At 46.7% G+C, this 19,925-nt stretch overlaps 1 protein-coding gene across 2 annotated transcripts; it reads left to right on the forward strand.

The window, feature by feature from the left end:
* The first annotated feature begins 1,433 nt into the window (after positions 1-1,433).
* On the forward strand, positions 1,434-19,285 carry IL2RB (interleukin 2 receptor subunit beta). 2 transcript variants are annotated; one of them, XM_065047761.1, is made up of 10 exons: positions 1,434-5,844; positions 5,977-6,074; positions 6,406-6,532; positions 8,075-8,180; positions 9,341-9,449; positions 10,415-10,563; positions 10,982-11,153; positions 12,965-13,061; positions 14,866-14,950; positions 16,338-19,285. In XM_065047761.1, the coding sequence occupies exons 2-10, from the start codon at positions 5,993-5,995 to the stop codon at positions 17,163-17,165; spliced, it is 1,755 nt and encodes a 584-aa protein (XP_064903833.1). In that variant the 5' UTR covers positions 1,434-5,844; positions 5,977-5,992; the 3' UTR covers positions 17,166-19,285. The 2 variants fall into 2 exon arrangements, with proteins under 2 accessions (XP_064903833.1, XP_021138050.2); XM_021282375.2 differs by having other exon boundaries at positions 1,434-4,695.
* The last annotated feature ends 640 nt before the right edge of the window (positions 19,286-19,925 follow it).

Genomic DNA, 19,925 nt, shown 5'->3' on the forward strand with positions numbered 1-19,925 from the left:
ACACTGTCTAGTTCTGTCCAAACATACTGAGGAACTGGGGTTCAGGTGCTGAGTAGGGACATCTCGTGACTGTCCTGTGCTCATGAGTTCATAGCTGCATGTTCACAGCCAGGCAGGCTGAGTGACACTACTCAAAAGTGGCACGCTTCCCCCTCCCACCCTTGTTTCCCCACTTCTCTGGGTCTGTGATCATCACCATCAGAGAGTGAAAGTGAACACCTCCTCCATCTCCTCCCACCTGTGGCCCCAGACTTGCCACGAGGTGAGAGTGCCTGCAAATAAATGCCTCAGCTTCCTACCACTTTTATCCATGTTCTTCCATAGCTTGCAGGGCTAGGGAATCCCTACTTTTGAAAATTTTGTGTATTCATGTGTATATTTGATGTTTTCTACTTTTATCAGGCAGATCTAGCAGGACACTCTCTGTGGGACAGAAGCTGGAAGGGAAGAAATGCAAGGAACTCATTTGCTGTGTAGGTAGGCTTAACAGTTGCTGCCTGGAATGGTTACCCCATTGAAGTACCTGATCCCAGAACTCACACTCCGCTGTTTAAATGTGTCTCCACTCAAACACGTTGATGGAGATCAACCCGAGGGCAGCATTTATCCTATAGCAGGAATATCCCCAGGGATGATGGAGCAGGAGGGAAAAAAAACCTCTTTAACATTGGCCCAAGGTTGCCATTTTGATGCAAAGCAAAACCTCTGTTAAACGGGTAAAATGAAGAAATTCAATAAAGAGCTCACTAAACAGTGGTTCCCCTGCAGGTACATTTTCACAGGCTTTTTTTCAGAGCAGAGCTACAATTTAAGAGGAAAATAACAACAGATGTAGAACGTCGTCTTAGTTTTGAGAAGTGCGCGTATACGAATGGCAGGAAATTCAATTTAAAGGTTATAGTTGAAATAACATTATTTGGAAAGTACCAAAAATAACCTACAGAGCGTCTAGAGATCTTCAGAGTGTATCCTGTCAGGAAGCGAACTTGGGTGGCCATGAGGACATCTCTGCAATCATCCCCTCACCTCCTGCTGGCTCTGCAGCCTTCTCGCTGCTGGACTCAGAGTCCCATGAGGACAAGACACCAAGATGGATCTACTGAGCCCTCCACTGGGTTCACCCCTGGTGAGCTGGGACGTTTGTAAAACACAGGCAAGGCATCCCAGTTAGCCTGGGACTCCAGTCCAGGAAAGGGAAGGGATGTGTCCAGCCTAACGACAGCTAATGAGTTGATGAATCATGGGATAATTTGACACCACACGAGACTTTCACCCTTCTCAGTTCTTCACATTCTCTGTTCTCCTGTTCACCTCCTCTGTTCTGCGGGGATTCTCAGAGGTCACGCAATTGAAAATGGGAATTTTCAGCAGCACAGCTCTTCTCTGATGGAAATAGAGTGCAGGAAGGGGAGAAAGATGAGCCTGTACATAAGCACCTGCCTGAAACGAGAGGATTTTTAAAACTTACATTACTTCTAAAACACCAGTCTGGCCAAAACAACACCTTTAACCAAACCTCCAACACCACACTTTTTACCTGCTGCTTTAACACTGAACAACATTGCTAATGACTGAGTTCACCCGTCTCAGTCACCATTATGGGGACAGGAAGGTAATCGCAAGAACACCTCACATGTGTTGCTGACAATGTGGTTTTGTTTGGCTTCTCACATTACAAATGGCACCATTCCCAACAATTTTGGTATAAAGGAGATTAAAAGTGCCAAATTGTCAGTAGCACAACATCCTGGGCAATTGAGTCTGTACACTGTGCTGACAGGAAGTGTATTTATCTGTATAAGATGGAGTCTGGACACAATTATGGCATTGTGTCTGTGTAGGAAACACTTTCTTACTAATGCCATGCAGTTGTTGTTTTTAGCACATTTAAATTGTGTTTCCAATGGAAATTAAACATGCTGAGGCAGTCTGTGTCTCCATGCATTGGTATTTGACTCTGTTGGCTGATCTGTCAGACCATTACCTCTCCCTCCACAATTTTTGAAAAGTCAATTCCAGTCACACTTGACAAAGATGTACATCCCTTGCTAAAGTTAAGCAAAGGTGGGTGTCTCTCTGAGAGCTGTCTCTCTGTTAGGACCTTCATTGGGAAAGTCTTCAATATGACACCAGCCCTCACCAGGTATCAAAACAATCTGTATGAAAATCTATCACAGAGACCCAGTTCTAGAAAAAACTGTATCCAGTGAACTGGCTGACCAGATAAATCCTTGTTTTCAACTGTAGCAGCTGCTCATCTTCTCCAGGGACTAACTACATGTTAATTTTTCCTCTTCCACTATTTCAGTGTGCAACTCATCTGATTCTTACTACATTTAAAAAAAAAAAAAAAAAAAAAAAAAGAAAGAAAGGTGCATTTTTTTTTCCCTGTGATAAGCTGAACAATAAATGGATGCTTTGTGTTCTTTCTTTCCCAAAGTGATCTTTGATCTGAAGGAAGGTACAGATTTCTCAGCTTGAAGGAAGAACGTGAAAAATTACAGTTAACATAAAAACTGCCTTGCAGCCACAGAGCTGATAACACCAAGAAGTTACTCACAGAGCACTTCATTGCTTCAGTTGAGGACTTTTGTGCCTGAGTATACTGCATTCATTTTAGGAGCTCCTGAGAAAGGTGGGCTGTGCCTTGAAGGTACATGCCATTGCAGATCCACCCTGGTGGGAGCCTCCAAGCTGCAGCTACCACAGTCAGTGGTTGCAGAACAGGAAAGCATACAGCCCATCCTCTAGAAGCTGGCTGGTCAGGTTCCCCAGTTGCCCTCACGAAGGGTGGTCATAACAGGAGCCTTCAGATGACTGGCAAGAACATCCAAATGGCACCTCTCACACTCTCGATCCATGTCATGCGTGGTGAAGAAGAAGGTATTGCCAGACTGCTGGCCAAGTGCTTGATGCCTGAGTGGAGCTCGAACTGCAGTGTTCTCTCAGAAATGGCCATGGGGATCCACTGTTACAAACTCCTTCAGAATGGCTCTACCCATGCCATCAAATCACTGTTTTGGTCCAACAGTCCAACACTCTTTCTCTTTGAAGTCTAATATCTTCTGAGATCCAGTCTCTGGGCTCTGCTGCCTGTGACTAAAAACTCATCCTCCTCCTACACGTTTTCCACTACCTGAAACCAAGATGCCTTTGTTTCTAAAGGAGGCTTAATCCTCCAGGTTTGTATAGTCCTCAAAAAGGACCTGCCTGGAGACTTGGGATTAGCCTCTGGCAACTTTTTGTCAGAAAAATGTGCTTGCTGGACCTGAGCTTGGCCTTGAGCTGCTCCAGGAGAGAAAGGTAAGAAGTGCAGAGCGTGGCGATCAGTGTGTGTGTAAAAGCAGATTCTCATCATTTGGCCCCACATCAGTGGCCATCTTTGTGCAGCCCCGACCAAACAGGAAATATGATGTGGTGCACTTCAGAGAATTATATTTGTGTATGGAAAAAGAGAGGTGTGTGGGAACACATGCATTTGTATGCCATCGCACTGTGGATTTGCAGTTGTGTCTGTCTTGGCTTGGGATGTGAAGACAAAGTGTGCTGGGGAAGTTATCTGCCTGTGGCAAAAGGATCATCTAAAACTAAATATGCCCTGCAGGACCCCTGAGGCCTTATCTGTCTGTGAAGGTAAGGGCACGTGAAGCTTTGGAAGAAGGTGGACATAGTTTTCACATCCCTGTCTGGTCTATTGAATGGACAAGCCATGCCAAGCAGGTATTGCAGGGACTGCAGGGCGGTGTTATCTGTCTGGACCAGCTGCAAGGCTCAGGTCAGAGGGGATGATTCTTCCTTCTGTGGAGTGACTGGGGTGCTCAGCTGGGTTGGGAGGCCATGGGATGGGTGTTCCTGTGGTGTCACACCATCTGCAAGCATGAGGGCTGTGTCTCAAGCTTGCTCACATTCAGGACTGCCCTTGTTCCACTCCCACTCTGACCCAGGACGGGTCCTCTGAAACTGGGGCACTGGTGGGGAGGCTGGTTTTGTTCTGGTATTGCTTAGATCAGTGACTCAAGTAATTTTTCACAAAGTAGTCCACGATATTTCTACTGCCGATTGACTCCTATCCCCAGTTTCAAAGTGATTGGTGCACGTGCACAGACCCTGAGAGCGATACGAGTGATGTGTTTGGATGTCTGAAAGAGGAAACTATGGATCTCTTGCCAGTGTCCCAATAGGACAGGTCCTTCTCTCTCTGTCTCTTTTGCTTCCCAGCAATAGTTATAAACTGGTCCCAGTATATTCGAGCACAGCAAGCTAACACCTGATCCCTCCACCCTTGTTTCTGCACCTATTGCTTTACCAGCAGGAAGTAGGACGTGGTTTGGGGCTTTTTATTCTCGGCCTCACTATCCTTTTCGATACTTCAGGGCCTTGTCTCAGTCTGACAAGGCAAGCAAGCAGCAGCTTCCTGTGAAAAGGTGAGACGAGAAGACGGAGAGACTGTGCATGTGTGAGAAGAACAGTCCTGCAGCAGAACTTCTGGGCTGGAGGCTTCTCTCCTCTCATGCCAGCAGCACTGGCTGACGCCTGGACATGCACTGAGCTAGGATATCCCCCTCCATCCCTCTCCCTTTCCTCCCTACCCGTTCCCTTCACAGTTTGACATCCAGCACCTGCATCTATCCAGCCCCGCAACCGGGTCTCTGGGGACTCCCTGCGTCTGGACCGCTGGGTTTCTGGAGCTGGAAGGTAAAGGGGACGATGCCAGCTCTCTCCCACACAGGGGTGGCTGATCTGAAAAGTGTCTTGGAAGGAGTTTCGGTCTGACAAACTAAATCTCGATGTTGGGGAGGGCCGAGCACTTATTTATCTCTCTGTCTCTCCACAGTCCTCTCAAATCATACTCCACATCTCACAACCACACCGCCTGCTTGCTTTCTCTCTCTTTCTCTCTCCTTTGTCTGTTAATCATTGTCGTCATGTTTTTCTTCCTCTGAACCTAATCTTTTATCGCAACGGGAATCGATGTTATGCCTCATGCCAGCCCTTTATATACCCCCTCTTCCCGCTGCCCTGGCAGTCCCAGCAGGCTCCAGCGGGACTATGTCTTGTTTTGCCCAGCTCTGCCTGGGCTCCAGGCTTGCTGAGAGGTGAGGGTGATCACTTCTTCTGTGGGTAGAGGCAAATCTCGAGCTCTGGGTTTCCAGGGGTATGAGGAGAGTCAGATGCTTGGATGAGAAGCCCGTAAGCCCAGCCTGTCTAATATGGAACATGGCTGTACGGGTTTTGTAAGACAAGGAGTCTCCCTGAGTGCCACAAGTAGATGAGGGGTGCTGCAAAGTTTCCTAATTACAAAGACCAAATTTTCTGCTACCCCTAAAAGCGCTGCTCCTTCCAAGGAAGTGCGGGGTCTACATGGTGAGGATGGTGCATGGCTTGTGCATGACTATGCAATATTTTCTGATACGGTAAAACCTTGACTTTCCAGAACTTGGTAAACTCCTTCTTCTGCCTGATTTCCGTCCCTGTCCCAAACAAGCCATTCAAAATCTACCTCTTAAGCCACAAGTTCTGCAACTAACTTTTGTCATTTGCAGCCAGGGACCCCTCTTACTCAGCAAGCACCTAGTTATTTCAGCCCTTGGGCTTACCAAAAAAAGAAGCTCTTCAAGACGCAAGCTGTGCGCAACCAAGGCAGCACTCTCTACCTGAGTCAGCAAGCAGCCTGAAACAATACAAGCGGACGGTTGCACAGAGACACACATTTCCAGAAGGCTTTACTCCTGCAAACAGCCCACCTGTGTTGCACTACGAACAGTTTTAGTGCTGAGCAAAAGCACCCAAGGCAGGAAAACAATGAGGTGCTGAGGGAAAAGCACAGAATCTGGAGTGGAAAGGGTATGAGTTTGAGCCTGGAAGATAGGCACTGCCTTTGAGTTCTGCCTTGGGACAGTGGATGCCTCCTGTGAGATGACATCTTCCTAATTTGCATTGCTGAGCTATATTGGGGGGGCGTCTTCTCTCTTTCAGTGTGTCACCAGTACAGATGAAGCCCTCTTTGCTGCTTCTGTGTCACCTCTGGCTGTTCAGCCTCACACGTCTCTCACGGGCATCAGACTCGGCACAAGGTAGGAAGTGATTCCCTTAACCTGTGGCAGATAGGCAAATAGGGAGATGGATCAACCGGAGGAGCTTGTTTGCCATGGTGTGTTGCTGTGCAATGCTTGTTTTGTAGCATATAGCCAGAGCAGGTTGCAATAGTTACAGGTTTCTTATGAGAACATAACCTCCAAGGACATTGCAAAGTGAGTGGCTCTGCCTTTGTTACCTGGAGACAGTTACCCAGCAGAGGAGCCAGTCTGTATTTTGGGATGGGGCAGAGCTATCTGGGGTGATGGTTAATACCAAACATCATTGCTAATTCAGCCACATTGCTGTCGATCTCTTCTCTGCCGGCAGGTGCCTCCAGCCTAACCTGTTGGTATGACTCACGGGCAGCTCTCTTCTGTGACTGGAACCCGGGAAGGGACCTGGTTGAAGCACCATGCCAGCTGGAGATCCTATCCAAGTTAGCTTTTTGTGACAGGTGAGTGACTGGAGAGGCTGAGTAAAGCCAATGTTTAGAACTAAAAGTGTCCTGGAAAGTTTAGCACTTAACAGAAATGTAAGTTCCGCCTCCCCAGGCCAGGTGTAGTGGAGTCACGTAGCTGAGGTGCTTTGTCTGGAACTCTGTCTCTAACCCTGTGTTGGCTGAGGTGCTGAGCATGGCTCAGTGTTTGTCATCTCACAATCCCAAACTGTTTAGCATAGCCCATCTTCCAGCTCCATGGTTCTTTCTGTGCTTCATTTTAGAAAAAGTTCCTCTTCCTTGATAGCCACTCTCTAGAGAGAAAGGCATTTTCAATGGAAAAGGAGAATGTATAGAGATGGTGGCAGAGGAGGTTTGAATTAAAGTTGTACAGGGGCCATTTGCCGTTGTCAGTATGAACTGGGATGTTGAACCCTGAATAACAAGGGAAAATATTGTTCCCCTTACCTCCCTTAGCTGTTTCATTTCTCCCAGTTCACGATGGTTTCCTCTCCCACATGTCTCCCAGCAGAGGGGTTGGTGTGTGGCCAGTACTACAGTGGCAGCTGACTGAGTCTCTGTGATCTCCAAGTATAACATCTCCAGTCAAGAGACTTGCCAGCTTACCCCATGGCTTCCCTGGGTTCTCATCATAAGGATAGCTCAGTGTGATTCTTGCAGTGGGTGCGTTGTTTGTGACTGTCATGGAGACAGTTCCAATGGGGGGACAAGGGAAAATATATTCTGGGGTCTGGTGAATGGACCTAGAAAGCCAAAAGATTTATGTTGCTCCATGAGTGTGAATCACAGAGAAGGGGGATGGAATTTGAGCTGAATTTGGAATTGTGCCATTGCTTGACCACAGCCATAGGACATCACTTCTCCCCACAGTCAGCAAGTCCCGGGCTTGATCTGACCTTACAGATGGAGCAGGCATCTCAGTCTGATAACCCCTCAGCTGCAGCCCCCCAGATATTCTCTGCCCTGTCACCTTCTGTGCCATAGCTCAGCTCAGGCCACCCAGCCACGCTTGTCAGAGCAGAAAAGAGGTCATGGCGTAGCACTGACAAGTGTGACATACAGTTCTAGCTGACTGGGATGTGACCTGGTTCAGACAATTGGTATCTCAGTTGGTATCTGAGATCCTACAGGACTGTCAGTGGCTTGAAAGGAGACCTGTGAACTCTAGAGAGGCTGAAACAGATACCAGTCTTCCAGGGCCACATTGGTGCAGTTGTGGGCAGCAGGTGTGTTTGGGTTCCGTGTGCCCTCTGGTATCAACAGGAAGCAGAGCAGGTAGCCAGAGGTTTCTGTGAAGACTTGGAAACCGGAAACCTGCTGTTGTCTTTGGCTTGAAATAATAGGGATGCGTTGACTCTCCATGTGCCAGCACATAAAATTTGGATGAGTGATGCAGTGGGGAGAGAAAGTGGAATCACATCCTTCCTGTAACCTGTTCAGCAAAAATGTTAGGATGCAAAATGTTTGAAAGGCCTTTAGCACTGCATAAATACAAAACAGCCTCCTTGGCTCACTGGAGTTCTCCTGCTTAAACCCCAGGTCATTTCCCTTACCTGAAAAATTCAAGGAGCACTGTGAATTACCCAAGGCAGAACACATGACAGGACTGAGGAGGTGCATCAAGACCTTCAGCAAAAACAGTAATGTGAGTAATCCATCTGGGATGTCCTGGCAAATGACAAGGTGGGAAGGATTTGTATGTAGATTTTGGGTGTATAAACAGTGTCACACACAGAAGCGGTATAAAAAACCCAAACCTAATCCCTGATTCCAGTTCTGGTGCTTGGCTTGCTGTTGTGTGTTGCTGATATGCACAGTCCCTGTGGGTTCCGCTGCAGGAAGGACTGGTTTCACTGTGAGCTGGGCCATGCTGTCCTGATACATGCAGAAGAGATGCAGGACAGACAGATCACGTACAGTTTCTCATGTCTCAGTTACCTGGGTTTGGCCCTAATCCCTCTGAGGAGGGATGGACATCACCACCAGCTCTGAGGTCACCTCTTGACCTCATTTTTCTTGAAGAGGTCAGTACCATCTTACAGATCATTAACTACAGTAAAGTCTGATTAGATGTGTCAAATACAAGGTGCAACAGCAATATATCACTAGAGCTAATGGTGATGCAAATCCTCTGGCTGTTATTCTTTATTTAAATCAGTCTTTTTTAGACTCTTATGTACTTCCTTCAATGATATCCAGGATTACTGTATCCTTGTGTTTTCAGAAAAAAAAATCACCCAAATATGAGCTAATTCTGATATTGATAGTCACAACCAGTTCTAATGACAAACTGTCCTACATTTGTATATTATGTGCAAAGACAAATTGCAGAGTTGCTAGTTCAAAAATCTTCTCTTTCTAATCAAGTTAATTTTCATTTGTTAATTTAATACTACATGATGTATGTGGCCCTTTAGTATCATTGCATTTCAAGAGTAATATTTAATACTAATCTTGGCTCAATCTTACCAATGAACACAGAATATTTTAGTAAAAATTTTTTTCCCAATAAATGTCACCCATAGAAAGTAACTTTTCTTCCTGCTTAGCACATACAGCAAGCCTAGCAAGCTAGCATGTCGCAATATTTTGTGCCCTTCTCACCAATGAACCAAAAAAATCCATCTACATCAAGTATAAATCTTTGGTTATGCACTGACCACTGAGGCTTATGCCTTTCAGCCACAAATATAATCCATATTTATTGTCAAGTATTCCTAAACCTCTTATACATAGGCAATGCTTAGAAATACAAATGCTCATTGATGAGGCTTCAGTGTTACTAATGGTAAATTTTTCTTTCAGACTCAATGCTTCACCACTGCAGACCGTCTTGCCATGTCTGTCCATTGCCAGATTGGAGAAAATAAGTCTATACCTGTGCAAATAGAAGATTTCAGTCCACTTGCAAATAGTGAGTACTCATCTGTCTTTTGGTCTCTGAAGTTTCCCCACAATAGCTAATTTCTCTTCCCCATCCACCCCTATGCAACAACCATAGCTGATTTTAGACTTGTCTCTTTTCCTTGTTGCCTACTGTACCTAGCACAGATGAACCACTTGCACCTCTAGTGTGCAATGTCATGCCAGCCACTTCGTGCCCTGTCCTGTGTCTGGGACACTGTTGAATGAGAGTGTTTTTCACTAGGAGTTCTGGCTTCAAACTGGCAATGACATCTCAGGTGACCTCCTGAAAAATGCATGCTGCAACAAGGAAGGAAAGTCTTACTGCCCTTCCCTTGCCCTTCTTACCAATTATGTGCTACTACCCTCCTTTAAGCCAGCTTTGCCATGCATCAGTCTTTGCTGAAAGGATTCAATTCACTAAACCAGCAGAAAAACATCTGCTTCAGTAATATTTTTTTTTGCTGGATGGCTGAGTGTGCCTTGCTCAAGGAGAAGTCCAACAGGGCTGCTGGAAGGTGAGGCATAGGAAGGTGTGGCTGGAGTCAGGCTTTGGGAAGGGTCAGCTCAGACAGTCTGTGTAACTCCATCCTCTGTGGCTGCAGCCGAAAAGCAGCTGTCACCCCAACCATGCTCCATTCCTGTCTGCACAACTGCCCTGTGGGTCACTCTTACAAGACAGAATGCGTGGCCATGTGGGATTGATTGCACTGACTGCAAGGGCCACTTTCATAGTCTCGCAGGAGGAGCTGCTTTTAACCTAGTCCGGAGACAACAGGCCTTTTCCTGCAGTGACAGTGGTGAAGAAGAAGGAACAGAGAGGGGAGAACTCACTAACCATCTCACATGGCTGTGGCTGGCTGGAGTCTGTGAGCACAGCCGAGACACCAGCCCTGCTGCAATGGGGTTTGCAGTGGAGCCCTGTCGCGGACAGACAATGCAGCAGCATCAGCCCTGCTCCTTCTCTCTTTCCAGTAAAGCTGAGGCCTCCAGGAAATCTTCAGCTGGTTAGAAAAAATGAAAACACCTACAACTTAACATGGAGCCTGAATATTTCCTCCCACTATTTGGACGGGGAGCGGGAATACCAAGTGCGGTACCGAACCACGAGTCAGTCCTGGGAGGTGAGTATGGAGTGGGGCACTTGGACCTGTTGCCATATGAATCTTGGTCTTCTTTACATCACCCAGTGCTTGTTCCTGGGCCTCCCCTCAGGCCAAAGCCAGTTTTGGTGAAGCTGGAGAGCAGACGACACCTCCTGCCCTCTTATCTGTGTGACCTGCTGCCACCGTTTGGTGATGACATGGAGGCAGACAGGAATCCTGTTTTACTTAGTGCTGTCTCAGACATACAGATAGGTCCAGGACAGACCTGAAAGGGATGAAAAAAGCAAAGTGAATAAGACTTGTCCTTCAGAGTGAACAAGCAGTGCACAAGGTGCAGGGATCTGAGACAGGTCCTCTCTGAGGGCCTTGGAAAAGATAAGTACATGAGGCTGTAAACCAGGGTGTTGATGATGCTCTAATTTTACCCTACTCGCAGGAGGCCAGGAACTTCACCATTGTGCAGGACCAGATGTGGGTGGTGTTTGAGAGCCTCTCCCCTGACTTGAAATATGAGGCAGCTGTCCGTGCAAGGCCAGGTGCCTCAAGTACCTCCAAAGGCGTGTGGAGCGACTGGAGCAAGACGATACTGTGGAGGACACACGCTGACCGTAAGGATCAGAGTCAGGCAGTCTGGCTTGGAGGGGAAAAAGGGGACGCAGGGAAAACAAAGTAGAAGTGCCAAACTGGCTGAGAAGCTGGATGAAGATGGATAGGGAGGATCGTGTTAATCAAAGAGCAATAGAAAGGTCAGAAATGATCTGTCTCTCCTAATCTGTTAGGTCAGAATGGCTCAACAGAGCTTAAGGGCAAAGACCCCCTGACCCCAATAGAGCCCCTCTGACTTCCAGAAGACAGTCAAAATCCACAAGACATAAATCAGGGACTGCTTGCCCAGAGCAGTAAGGCCAGATGTCTGACCTGCAGAAGCAGTGGCCAGGACTGGCATTTTCCCAGGTGCTCCTGTGACCTAGGAACATAAATCCAGCTTTCTAAAATTACCCACTTCATTGGAGCCATTGATCACTGAAATGCAGTGAAAGAGAGCACTCAGCTCATGAAGAAAAGGAGACCTGAGCCTAGGAAGCAAAGTCTCACAGAGAATGAAAGAGACTTACACGCATGTAAGTCCCTTCCAAAAACATCTGCTGAGACTTGCATCAGTCATTTCCATGAATGACAGCATGGAGGACACCTCCAGCCTTGAAAGACAGTGCCCTAAGCAAGTATCTTTGGTGAGTCACTGGCTGTGGTCTCTGTCATTTCTTTTCCGAAAAATAAGCAGATAGAGGTTATTCCTTCTAATCTCGCCCCCACTCTGCCCCTGCTCAGCCCCCACCCCCCCGTGTTGTGCCTGGTGCTGGTATAAACAGAGAAGCTATGTTTAGAAAGGGCGCTGTGTTGCTGTGGCGATCAAATTTTGACAGTGTGTGATGTCAATGAATAGGATACAGCCGCAACCAGTTGTCATAGCAACCAAGACCCAAAGATAACCAGGGTACCAGAGGCAGAGGAGACAAAGTGATCTGAGAGTAGCATGTCAAGGACAGGCAAAGAAAGAATGTCCTAAAAATGTCTCCTCCTTATTTTATTTTTCTCTGCTTCCTCACAACTACCCCAGAGGAGCTCTGCAGGCCCTGACCAAGGGGTAGTAGGGATGGAGGGAAATGTGAGTGGCAGGCAGAGGAGACAGGCACCAGAATAGTAAAACCAAGCAAAAGTTCATTGGGGAGATGTGTGTGAAAAGAAAAGTATGAGATAATGCCAGACAAGCCTGAGGAGTGCTGGCAGCTCTGGCAATGTGGGAACTCAGTCTCTTTCTCCTAACCCCACAGTCCAAGTACCAAAATCATTATGTAGTGGGAAGCTGCAACGTTCCTAGCCTCCTAAAGCTTTTCTACATGTCTTCAAAGAAATAAGTCAGCTCCCTGACCTCTAACCTTCTCCATCCTTGGTTCTTCTGTCTTCTCAAAGACCCATGAACCCCATGACTCTATTTCCACCACTGACTGATAATGGTGTTTCAAGTGCCATGTTGATTTTAGGACTCCCAGCATTCCTTTGCAACAAAACAGACCGGTTGATGGACACTTCAACCAGTATACTGTGGCACCTTGTCTGTGGAAACCCCCAGCTGTGGTGCTGTTATGAATAGGGATTTCAAACTGCTCAGCACACATTTTCTAAGCCATGCTGAGTAGACTCTGAAACCCATCTCAGCTCAAAGGCATCCTACACAACACAGCAGAACTCATTTATCTGACTTGTATATTATAATGTTATATAATATTATATATTATACATTATTATACAAAAGGCCCGCTTCGATCAGCTTGAACAGGCATAGAATTGATACAGGTCCTACCTCCAGAATTCTGGCTAAATATTTACAGCAACTCTCTTGTTTTCTCTCGTCTTGTAGAAACATCCCGGCCGGTCTTGCCAGCTCTTATAGTGAGCACTTGCATCTTCGTGATCATCGGGACTGCCTTCCTTATTAATCTACGGACCCTGAAATGGTAAATGAGAACCAAGTTTTCCTCTCTGTTCCTCTTCTGTATCTTGTGTCTTCTCAAAACCAGTATTATTTTTTACTTGGCATTACTCAGGATAGGGAGGGACTTTAAAATATGGTTTACATCCCAACCTTTTGAGGCTGACATTTGTCTGGGGAGACACATCACCACTCAAGATGATGTGGTTTCAGCACCATCATTGTATTGTGCCACACTCCTGTGACCTGGTGCTGTGCCCTGGCTAAATTAAAAACAGATGACTCAACGCTTCTGTTGCCCATGGGTTAAAGTGCTGTTCCCTGGCAGGGACGCACAAAATTGCCTCTTAAAAATCAGGTCAGTGGGCTGAGCACTCCTTCAGTGGAGAGGACTAAGCAAGCCTAGGTACCGCTACCTTCTCACATACTCAAACACTCCAGCAAGAGCTCAGACAGGATGTAGGGACTTCTGGTCTGTAGACAAAACTCCCAAGCAAGTCTTCCTCTCCGTGGTCTGTCCAGTCCTGGAGTATGTTAGTAAACATCTACATGATGCTTTAAAGACCTTTTTATCCTTGTTTCTAGCCAGACATTGCTTTTATTCAGGACTGAAAGTATATCACAAGGTTAGCCCATGGAATAATACAGAGGGTGACCTGTCAACATGGTGAGGTTAGAAATGGCCTCAGGTTTTCTCATCTCAGGACAGGGACAGAGAAGTAGGGTGCTGATGTTCATGGCAGGGAGCAGGGAGAAATGTTCTCAGGGTTGAGGCAGCAGAGGTGGGAATGGCTTCTCTATAAGAACAGAAGGAGAAGCATGCTAAAGGAAGTTGGATACTGAGAAAGCCACGAGTCACTGTGTTTTACCTTGAGTCATACCACAAAGGTGAGGAAATGTTAGCTGTATGGCACTGAGAGAGATAAAAGTGCCTCCTTCCTCCACAGAGTATAATTAACCTGGGAAAACTGGACAGAGGATAATGCTGAGGTAAGATCCAAGCAAGGATTAGACATGCATGAAAAAAATCATCTGCAGTGATGTAATTTAGTTTATATGCAAGAACTAGCAAATGATGCTTCAGAGAGCACACGGATTGCCTCCAGAGGTCACGAGGGTCTTTCCTTAGAGCATCTCACAGCAAAGCTTCAGCAAAGAGCTGACATCTCTGAGAGACTGAGGAGCAGATTAGATCGATTCATGCTGCCTCAGGATGACAACACATTGGATCCAGTAAAGTAGAGGCCACTGGGTGGACACAAGGCACGCTCAGATGGATTGCACAGGCAGTGTGTCCTATAATAGCTATACCATGCAGTGTTCTACTAACAGGATGGACAGTTGTGGCACAGCTTTGCTAGCGATGGTCCCATTCAGGCCATGTGGTCCTCTGAGTAATTTTGATGACAGCAAAGCAAAGAGTGGGCAACTCACAGCAGCTGGACCTTGGAAACAAGGGAGACCTTCCTATCTTGTCATCAGGGCAGGAGGGGAGGGGGGCAGGTGGAGAGGTCAAGGTGACCAGCCAAGGCAGGGAAGAAACCAGTGTACTGTTGATTGGTTGTGCTTCCCCAGGGAAAAGGCTGAGGGGAATGTATTTTCCAATGCTTGGTTTAACTGCCTGGTCTCCATATCTCTCATCCTTCAGCCTACTGTGTTTTAGGTGGCTTAAGAGCAAGGCAAGCCCTCAGACTTATTCTTACTTTACGTCTCCCTCACACCAGTGTAGTAACCATGAGCTGTGCTGCTCTCTCCTACCCCCACTGCAATGCCAGAGTGGTCAGAATCAGGCCCTGCTTCATTCTTCCTTCTCATTTTCTTTTCTGAAGGTTTAAGAAGATCCTGAAGATTCACATCCCAGACCCTGAGAAGTTCTTTCCCCCACTCGTTTCAGTTCACGGAGGTGACATTCAGGTATGGGACTTGGGGTGGAGCCAAGGGATTCTAATGGAGAAGTGAGGGAAAGGAGGGTCCAGCTGCACATGCCTGAGGCAGACACTCCATTGTCGAATCTACATGTGCATACACAACACATGCGCCTGTAGCACCAGCTGCTGGGTTCTCCCCTTGAGTTTTGTTTTCTGACCTTCTAAAACCTGACACTCGGCTGAAGTGTCTCTACAGAACCAAGAAACAGCAAACCACTCAAACTTCATCACCCTGCTCCCCTAACAGGAAGCCTAAGAGACAACAAGGGACCTGCAGGAGGGAGCTTGGCCTCTCAGGTCCCCTTGCACCCCACTTCAACCCTTCCCTGCCTGCCCCAGGCTGCCGAGCTCTTCCCCACTTTTCCTGCTGTGATCCCCACCTCCTGGCTGTGAGCCTTTCCTCTGCTCCTAATATGAATTGCCCTCACACTGGATGGCACTTAGCTGTTTTCTGCATTCCTGTTGTCTTTTTTTTTCTCTTCTTTCTCCACCCCTGTTTTCTCCTTTCCCATGATCTCTCTGTGAATATGGGCAGCTGCAAGTAGGCAACTACCATTCTGTGCAGTATTAAAGGATGTTTCAGATGTGAGACATTTCAGCAGGTGATCCCAAGAGGCATCTCGCTTTAAGAAGGGTGGGAACAAACTGAAGAGGTTCCAGAGGACAGCAAAGCTTTGGGAAAACCTAAGTGCAAAAAGCCCTAGCAAGCTTAAACTAGAGGGCAAGAGTACAGGGCTGAGGGGGGAGGGGGCAGGGGTGTTCAGCTGGCACCCACACTTCCTCCGTGCAGAAAACTAGAAGAATTGGCTTTACAGGCCATGAAGGCAATGAATTTGGATGTTATCAAAACCAGTTTATTTTTAAGGATAATGATGCACTGCAGGATGTCACTCATGGTGAGTGTGGAAATCTAGGCACAAGGGTCTTGGAAGAGCACTTTAGATAAGAAATCTGCATAGAGCCATGTAGATGTATCAGAAACTGGTTCAGCACCTACGAATAGATCACATAAGACTTGTCTTAGTTCTGCTTTTCTTTCTTCCACCTTCACTTATCTTATGGTCTTGCAATCTTTTTCCTTTACCTATCACTTTAATCTTTCATTCTCCATCCCCCATTTCAGAAATCTCAAAACATAGACTTGCAAGATCTGGTCTTGATTTTGAAGTGACAGATATACTGTCTCTGAAAATCCTGCAGATGAGACATCATGAATGTGAATTTCCCTCCCCACCACCTCCAGCAGCTCTTGCCTGGACAGACAAAATGTTACTTGATTGCTGTGGGTGCTCAGGAGAGGAAAACTTTGGTTTCTTCACTGAGTGTTATACTTTGGCTGTAACTGTTGCTCCCCTGTGTTTCTTCCCTACCAGAAATGGCTTTCGTCTCCATTCTCCACATCTTCCTACTGTGTGAACAGCACAACCCCAGAGATCTCCATGCTGGAGGTGATGCAGAAGAATGACCAGGAATCCCAGTTCCTACTTTCCAAGGGAACACTGACTCCTGATCCACCCTTAGAAACCAGTGGGAACTCAGTATCCAGCTGCTTCACCAACCAAGGCTACTTCTTCTTCCACCTTCCCAACTCCTTTGAGATCGAGTCCTGTCAGGTCTACTTCACATATGAGCCTTTCACCCAGGAGGGCAGCAGCAGTGAGGATAGCGAGTCTTACCGTGCTCTCCCCTCCCCAGACCTCTGCACACTGGCAGAGGACATGCCCGTGTTGTCCCACAACTTCCTTCACTGTATCAAGGCAACCCAAGGCTTCCAAAACAGCTCCTTCATGGGAGAGACAGAAGGTGAAGCCCAAGGGGCCATGGTTATTTCTGGGGCTCTCCAGTCAAGGGAAAGCACCTCACCAACACCAGTTCTGAAACAGGATGAGAAGGTGATGGACAAAGCAGCTTTACAACCTGCTGAGGCCCCATGCCAGCTGGACACTGACTTTCCTGACCCACCAGATCTTCATGACAGCAATACTATCGATATAATGGAGGGGAGTGGAAAGGCAGGCCCTTCAAATAACCCCTGTACACCAGCAGCATGTGCTACCTCCTCTTTCTCTCAGCCTCCACCTCTAAGGCAAACTCAGAATGAGGATTTGTGCAGAACAGCCTTCTCCAGCCAGGACCCAAACACTGGTGCCTACCTTTCTCTGAGGGACCTCCAAAGCCAGTACAGCCATTGCTCTGTCTAGGATCTGCCTGGAGGAAACCCACAGGTGGGAAAGGCCTTCTCTTCACAGAAGGCTAGATGGACAGTTTTTCTATTCAAGAAATGAATGTAACTTCATCATCAAACCCATTGGGACTGTTCTTTAATGAGTCTGGATAACAAAGTTACTCCAGGGCTGCAAAACCAGTAAAGGGATAGGATGGACAAGGTGTAAATTCACAGATGGCTACATAGGTAGAATTAGTTCTCAAGGTAAAGTGTTAGTGAAATAGACCACTGGAAATTAGAGGACTTTTTTTCTGGTGAACTGGGCTAGTGGACAGTGAAGCAACACATGGAGAATGATAAAGGCACATTAAGGCTGTTCAGTGGCTACACAGCTCATGGAGATATAGAAGCCTGATTTTTAGGCACACAGGCCAATAAGGACTCACCTTCACAACTGAACTTGTTTCTCAGCTATTACTGGATATAATGGCATAAAAACCCTTTCCCACACTGCTCAAGTGCCATCCCAAACTTCACCAGCTTGTTTCTTCCTTCCCAGCTCCCAGCAGGAAGCTGTGCCAGTGTATCCACACTCTGCATCTTCATCTAAATAACACTTAGCTTTGAGGCTGAGCAGGCACGTGGTCCATTTACCTCATCTCAGCCTAAAACCCTCTAATGGGAGGGAGAAATACCTGAAAAGGTGAATATGAAATTTTATACAAGGAAAAGTAGCGCAGTGCTGAGGCTGGGTGAAGACATCTCCTGACCGACCAAAGGTCTGATTTTTAGTGTGATGTCCGCACTTCAGGTTTTAATCAGACATTACCTCCTGAGCTACTCAGTCCAGTTTTAGACACAAATATCTAAGGTCAACTCAGAGTCAGCTGTGTCAGCTGTGTAAGCAGGGCAGTGTAAAAGAAATCCCCATTATTGGGTTAAAAATACTGGGGAAATCCCCTCCCCCCTCCTTCTTTACCCCGGGTCTGATGATGGCAGTAAAAAGAACACACACATTTTCCCATTCTTGCTGCAATATTTTTCATGAAATCGAAAGCCTCTCTTGCCCTGCTGGCAAAACACGGTTATTTGACTATGATAAGCTGATTGCAGAATAGCTCATCCCACATCCTGTATTAGTGGAAAACATCGCAACCGTGCTGCCCATTCCTTCCATTGCTCAAGGGAAACCGTTACCTAATTAGCAGCAAAGATGTGGTGAATGAGCCCAGAAAACTAACACACAAATCAGCACCTTTGCTGAAAAAAAACCTCAATCCACTCACAAAGAATGAGGATGGCAAAGGCAGATTTTTTTTTAATTTTTCCTCTGTATTTGCTGATCTTGGTTGAGAAAAAGCAGCACACCACTGAAGAAAAGTAGCAAGGCAAGGGTAGACACGCTGTTCTAATTATATCCATCCCTGCATTCAACATCTCTACTGTCTGTCCACTTTCTTGCCATATTCCTGGACTATTCAGCAGCAGGAAAATACCAGCCATGTGCTAAAGATATTTATTCTCAGAATTTTTATATCAAAAAGGTCAAGGATTTCAAACTTGTCGGTACTTCCGTCACCCCTGTGATATCACCCAGAACTAATTATTCCCTACCTCTGCTTGTGCAATTGTGGAGTTTCCCCTTTGTCCTGGTCCCATACTGTTGCCTGACCTTGCGTTTTGCAGCATGATTGTCATTATGAGTCCCAGCTATGAGGTCAGCCACTGGCTTGGATTTCATCTCAGAAGAGCTCCTCCAAGGAGTTGAGCCTGCCTGCAGCTGAGAGGCTGGGAGAGACCTCTGCTCTCATCATCTTCTTCACTACCTGCATCAAGATATGGACTGCTCTGTTGTCTCTAGGAGACAGCAGGTGAAGAAGACCCCACGTCTTCCCTGATAAGGAAGTACAAAGCATGCTCTGCTGTTTGCTGTACTTTGAAAAACTTCCCAGATGGACTTCAAAAAGAGACAATTAATCCCTTGCCCTTGATGGGCAATTTTCTATGTCACCTGGGCCAAGGATCCTAGCTGTACTGATAGTTATCCCGTTCCAATGTAGACCTTCATAAGCTTCTCAATTATTCTTGCTGCTAAGATGACCAGAAAAGAAAAACTTTGCCTCTTTGTGAATAAAATAAATATTAAGGAATCTATAGTGTTCTTCTGTCCTTTGGGGTTGGGGGAAGGAATTAACAGCTTTCCTAAATAGGGGACTAGACAAAGCTTTGCTCAGACCCATATACCTTTAGCCTTCCTTCCCTCTCCCTTCCCCAAGGGATTCAGCCACCTAAACCAGAAAGCAGAGTTGGAAGTGATCCTGCTGCAAGCCCCAAGGGACCATTCTGCTGGCTGGGTACTTCTCCACACCTTGTGAAAGTGCTGACAGCTTTCGAGCTGGCAATCTGTTAGCACTGCCTTCACAGGCACACTGGGTGTGAATGTGTGACACACCACGGCAGGAAGTGCTCAACATCAGATCTGGTGATAACCGGACTTTTCTTCCAGGAAGACAAGGTCATGTGGTCTGCTGTGTGAGTAACCTGGGTCGTGAATACCAGAGGCATAACACTCTCAGTGATACGGGGACCTTTCTCTGCTGGGTCCCCAAGACCTCTTTTGGAAATGTCACATGGGGAGCGGTCCCCTTTCAAGATGATGTGAATGCACAGTGTGTGATTCACAAAACCACAGAAAGATGCTGCAATGGTGTCCATCAGTATCAGAGACAAACCAAAGCTGAATGCCAGCACTGTGTGGAAAATATTGAGCTAACCACCACAGACACAAGTCCTC

Source organism: Columba livia, chromosome 1 (assembly GCF_036013475.1).
Source record: "Columba livia isolate bColLiv1 breed racing homer chromosome 1, bColLiv1.pat.W.v2, whole genome shotgun sequence".
Taxonomy (NCBI): domain Eukaryota; kingdom Metazoa; phylum Chordata; class Aves; order Columbiformes; family Columbidae; genus Columba; species Columba livia.

Coding starts and splice junctions, on each gene's coding strand:
- IL2RB (XM_065047761.1), top strand. CDS start 5,993: ATGAAGCCCTCTTTGCTGCTTCTGTGTCACCTCTGGCTGTTCAGCCTC. Junction 6,533..8,074: donor AAGTTAGCTTTTTGTGACAG/GTGAGTGACTGG, acceptor CTTAAACCCCAG/GTCATTTCCCTTACCTGAAA. Junction 10,564..10,981: donor CCACGAGTCAGTCCTGGGAG/GTGAGTATGGAG, acceptor CCCTACTCGCAG/GAGGCCAGGAACTTCACCAT.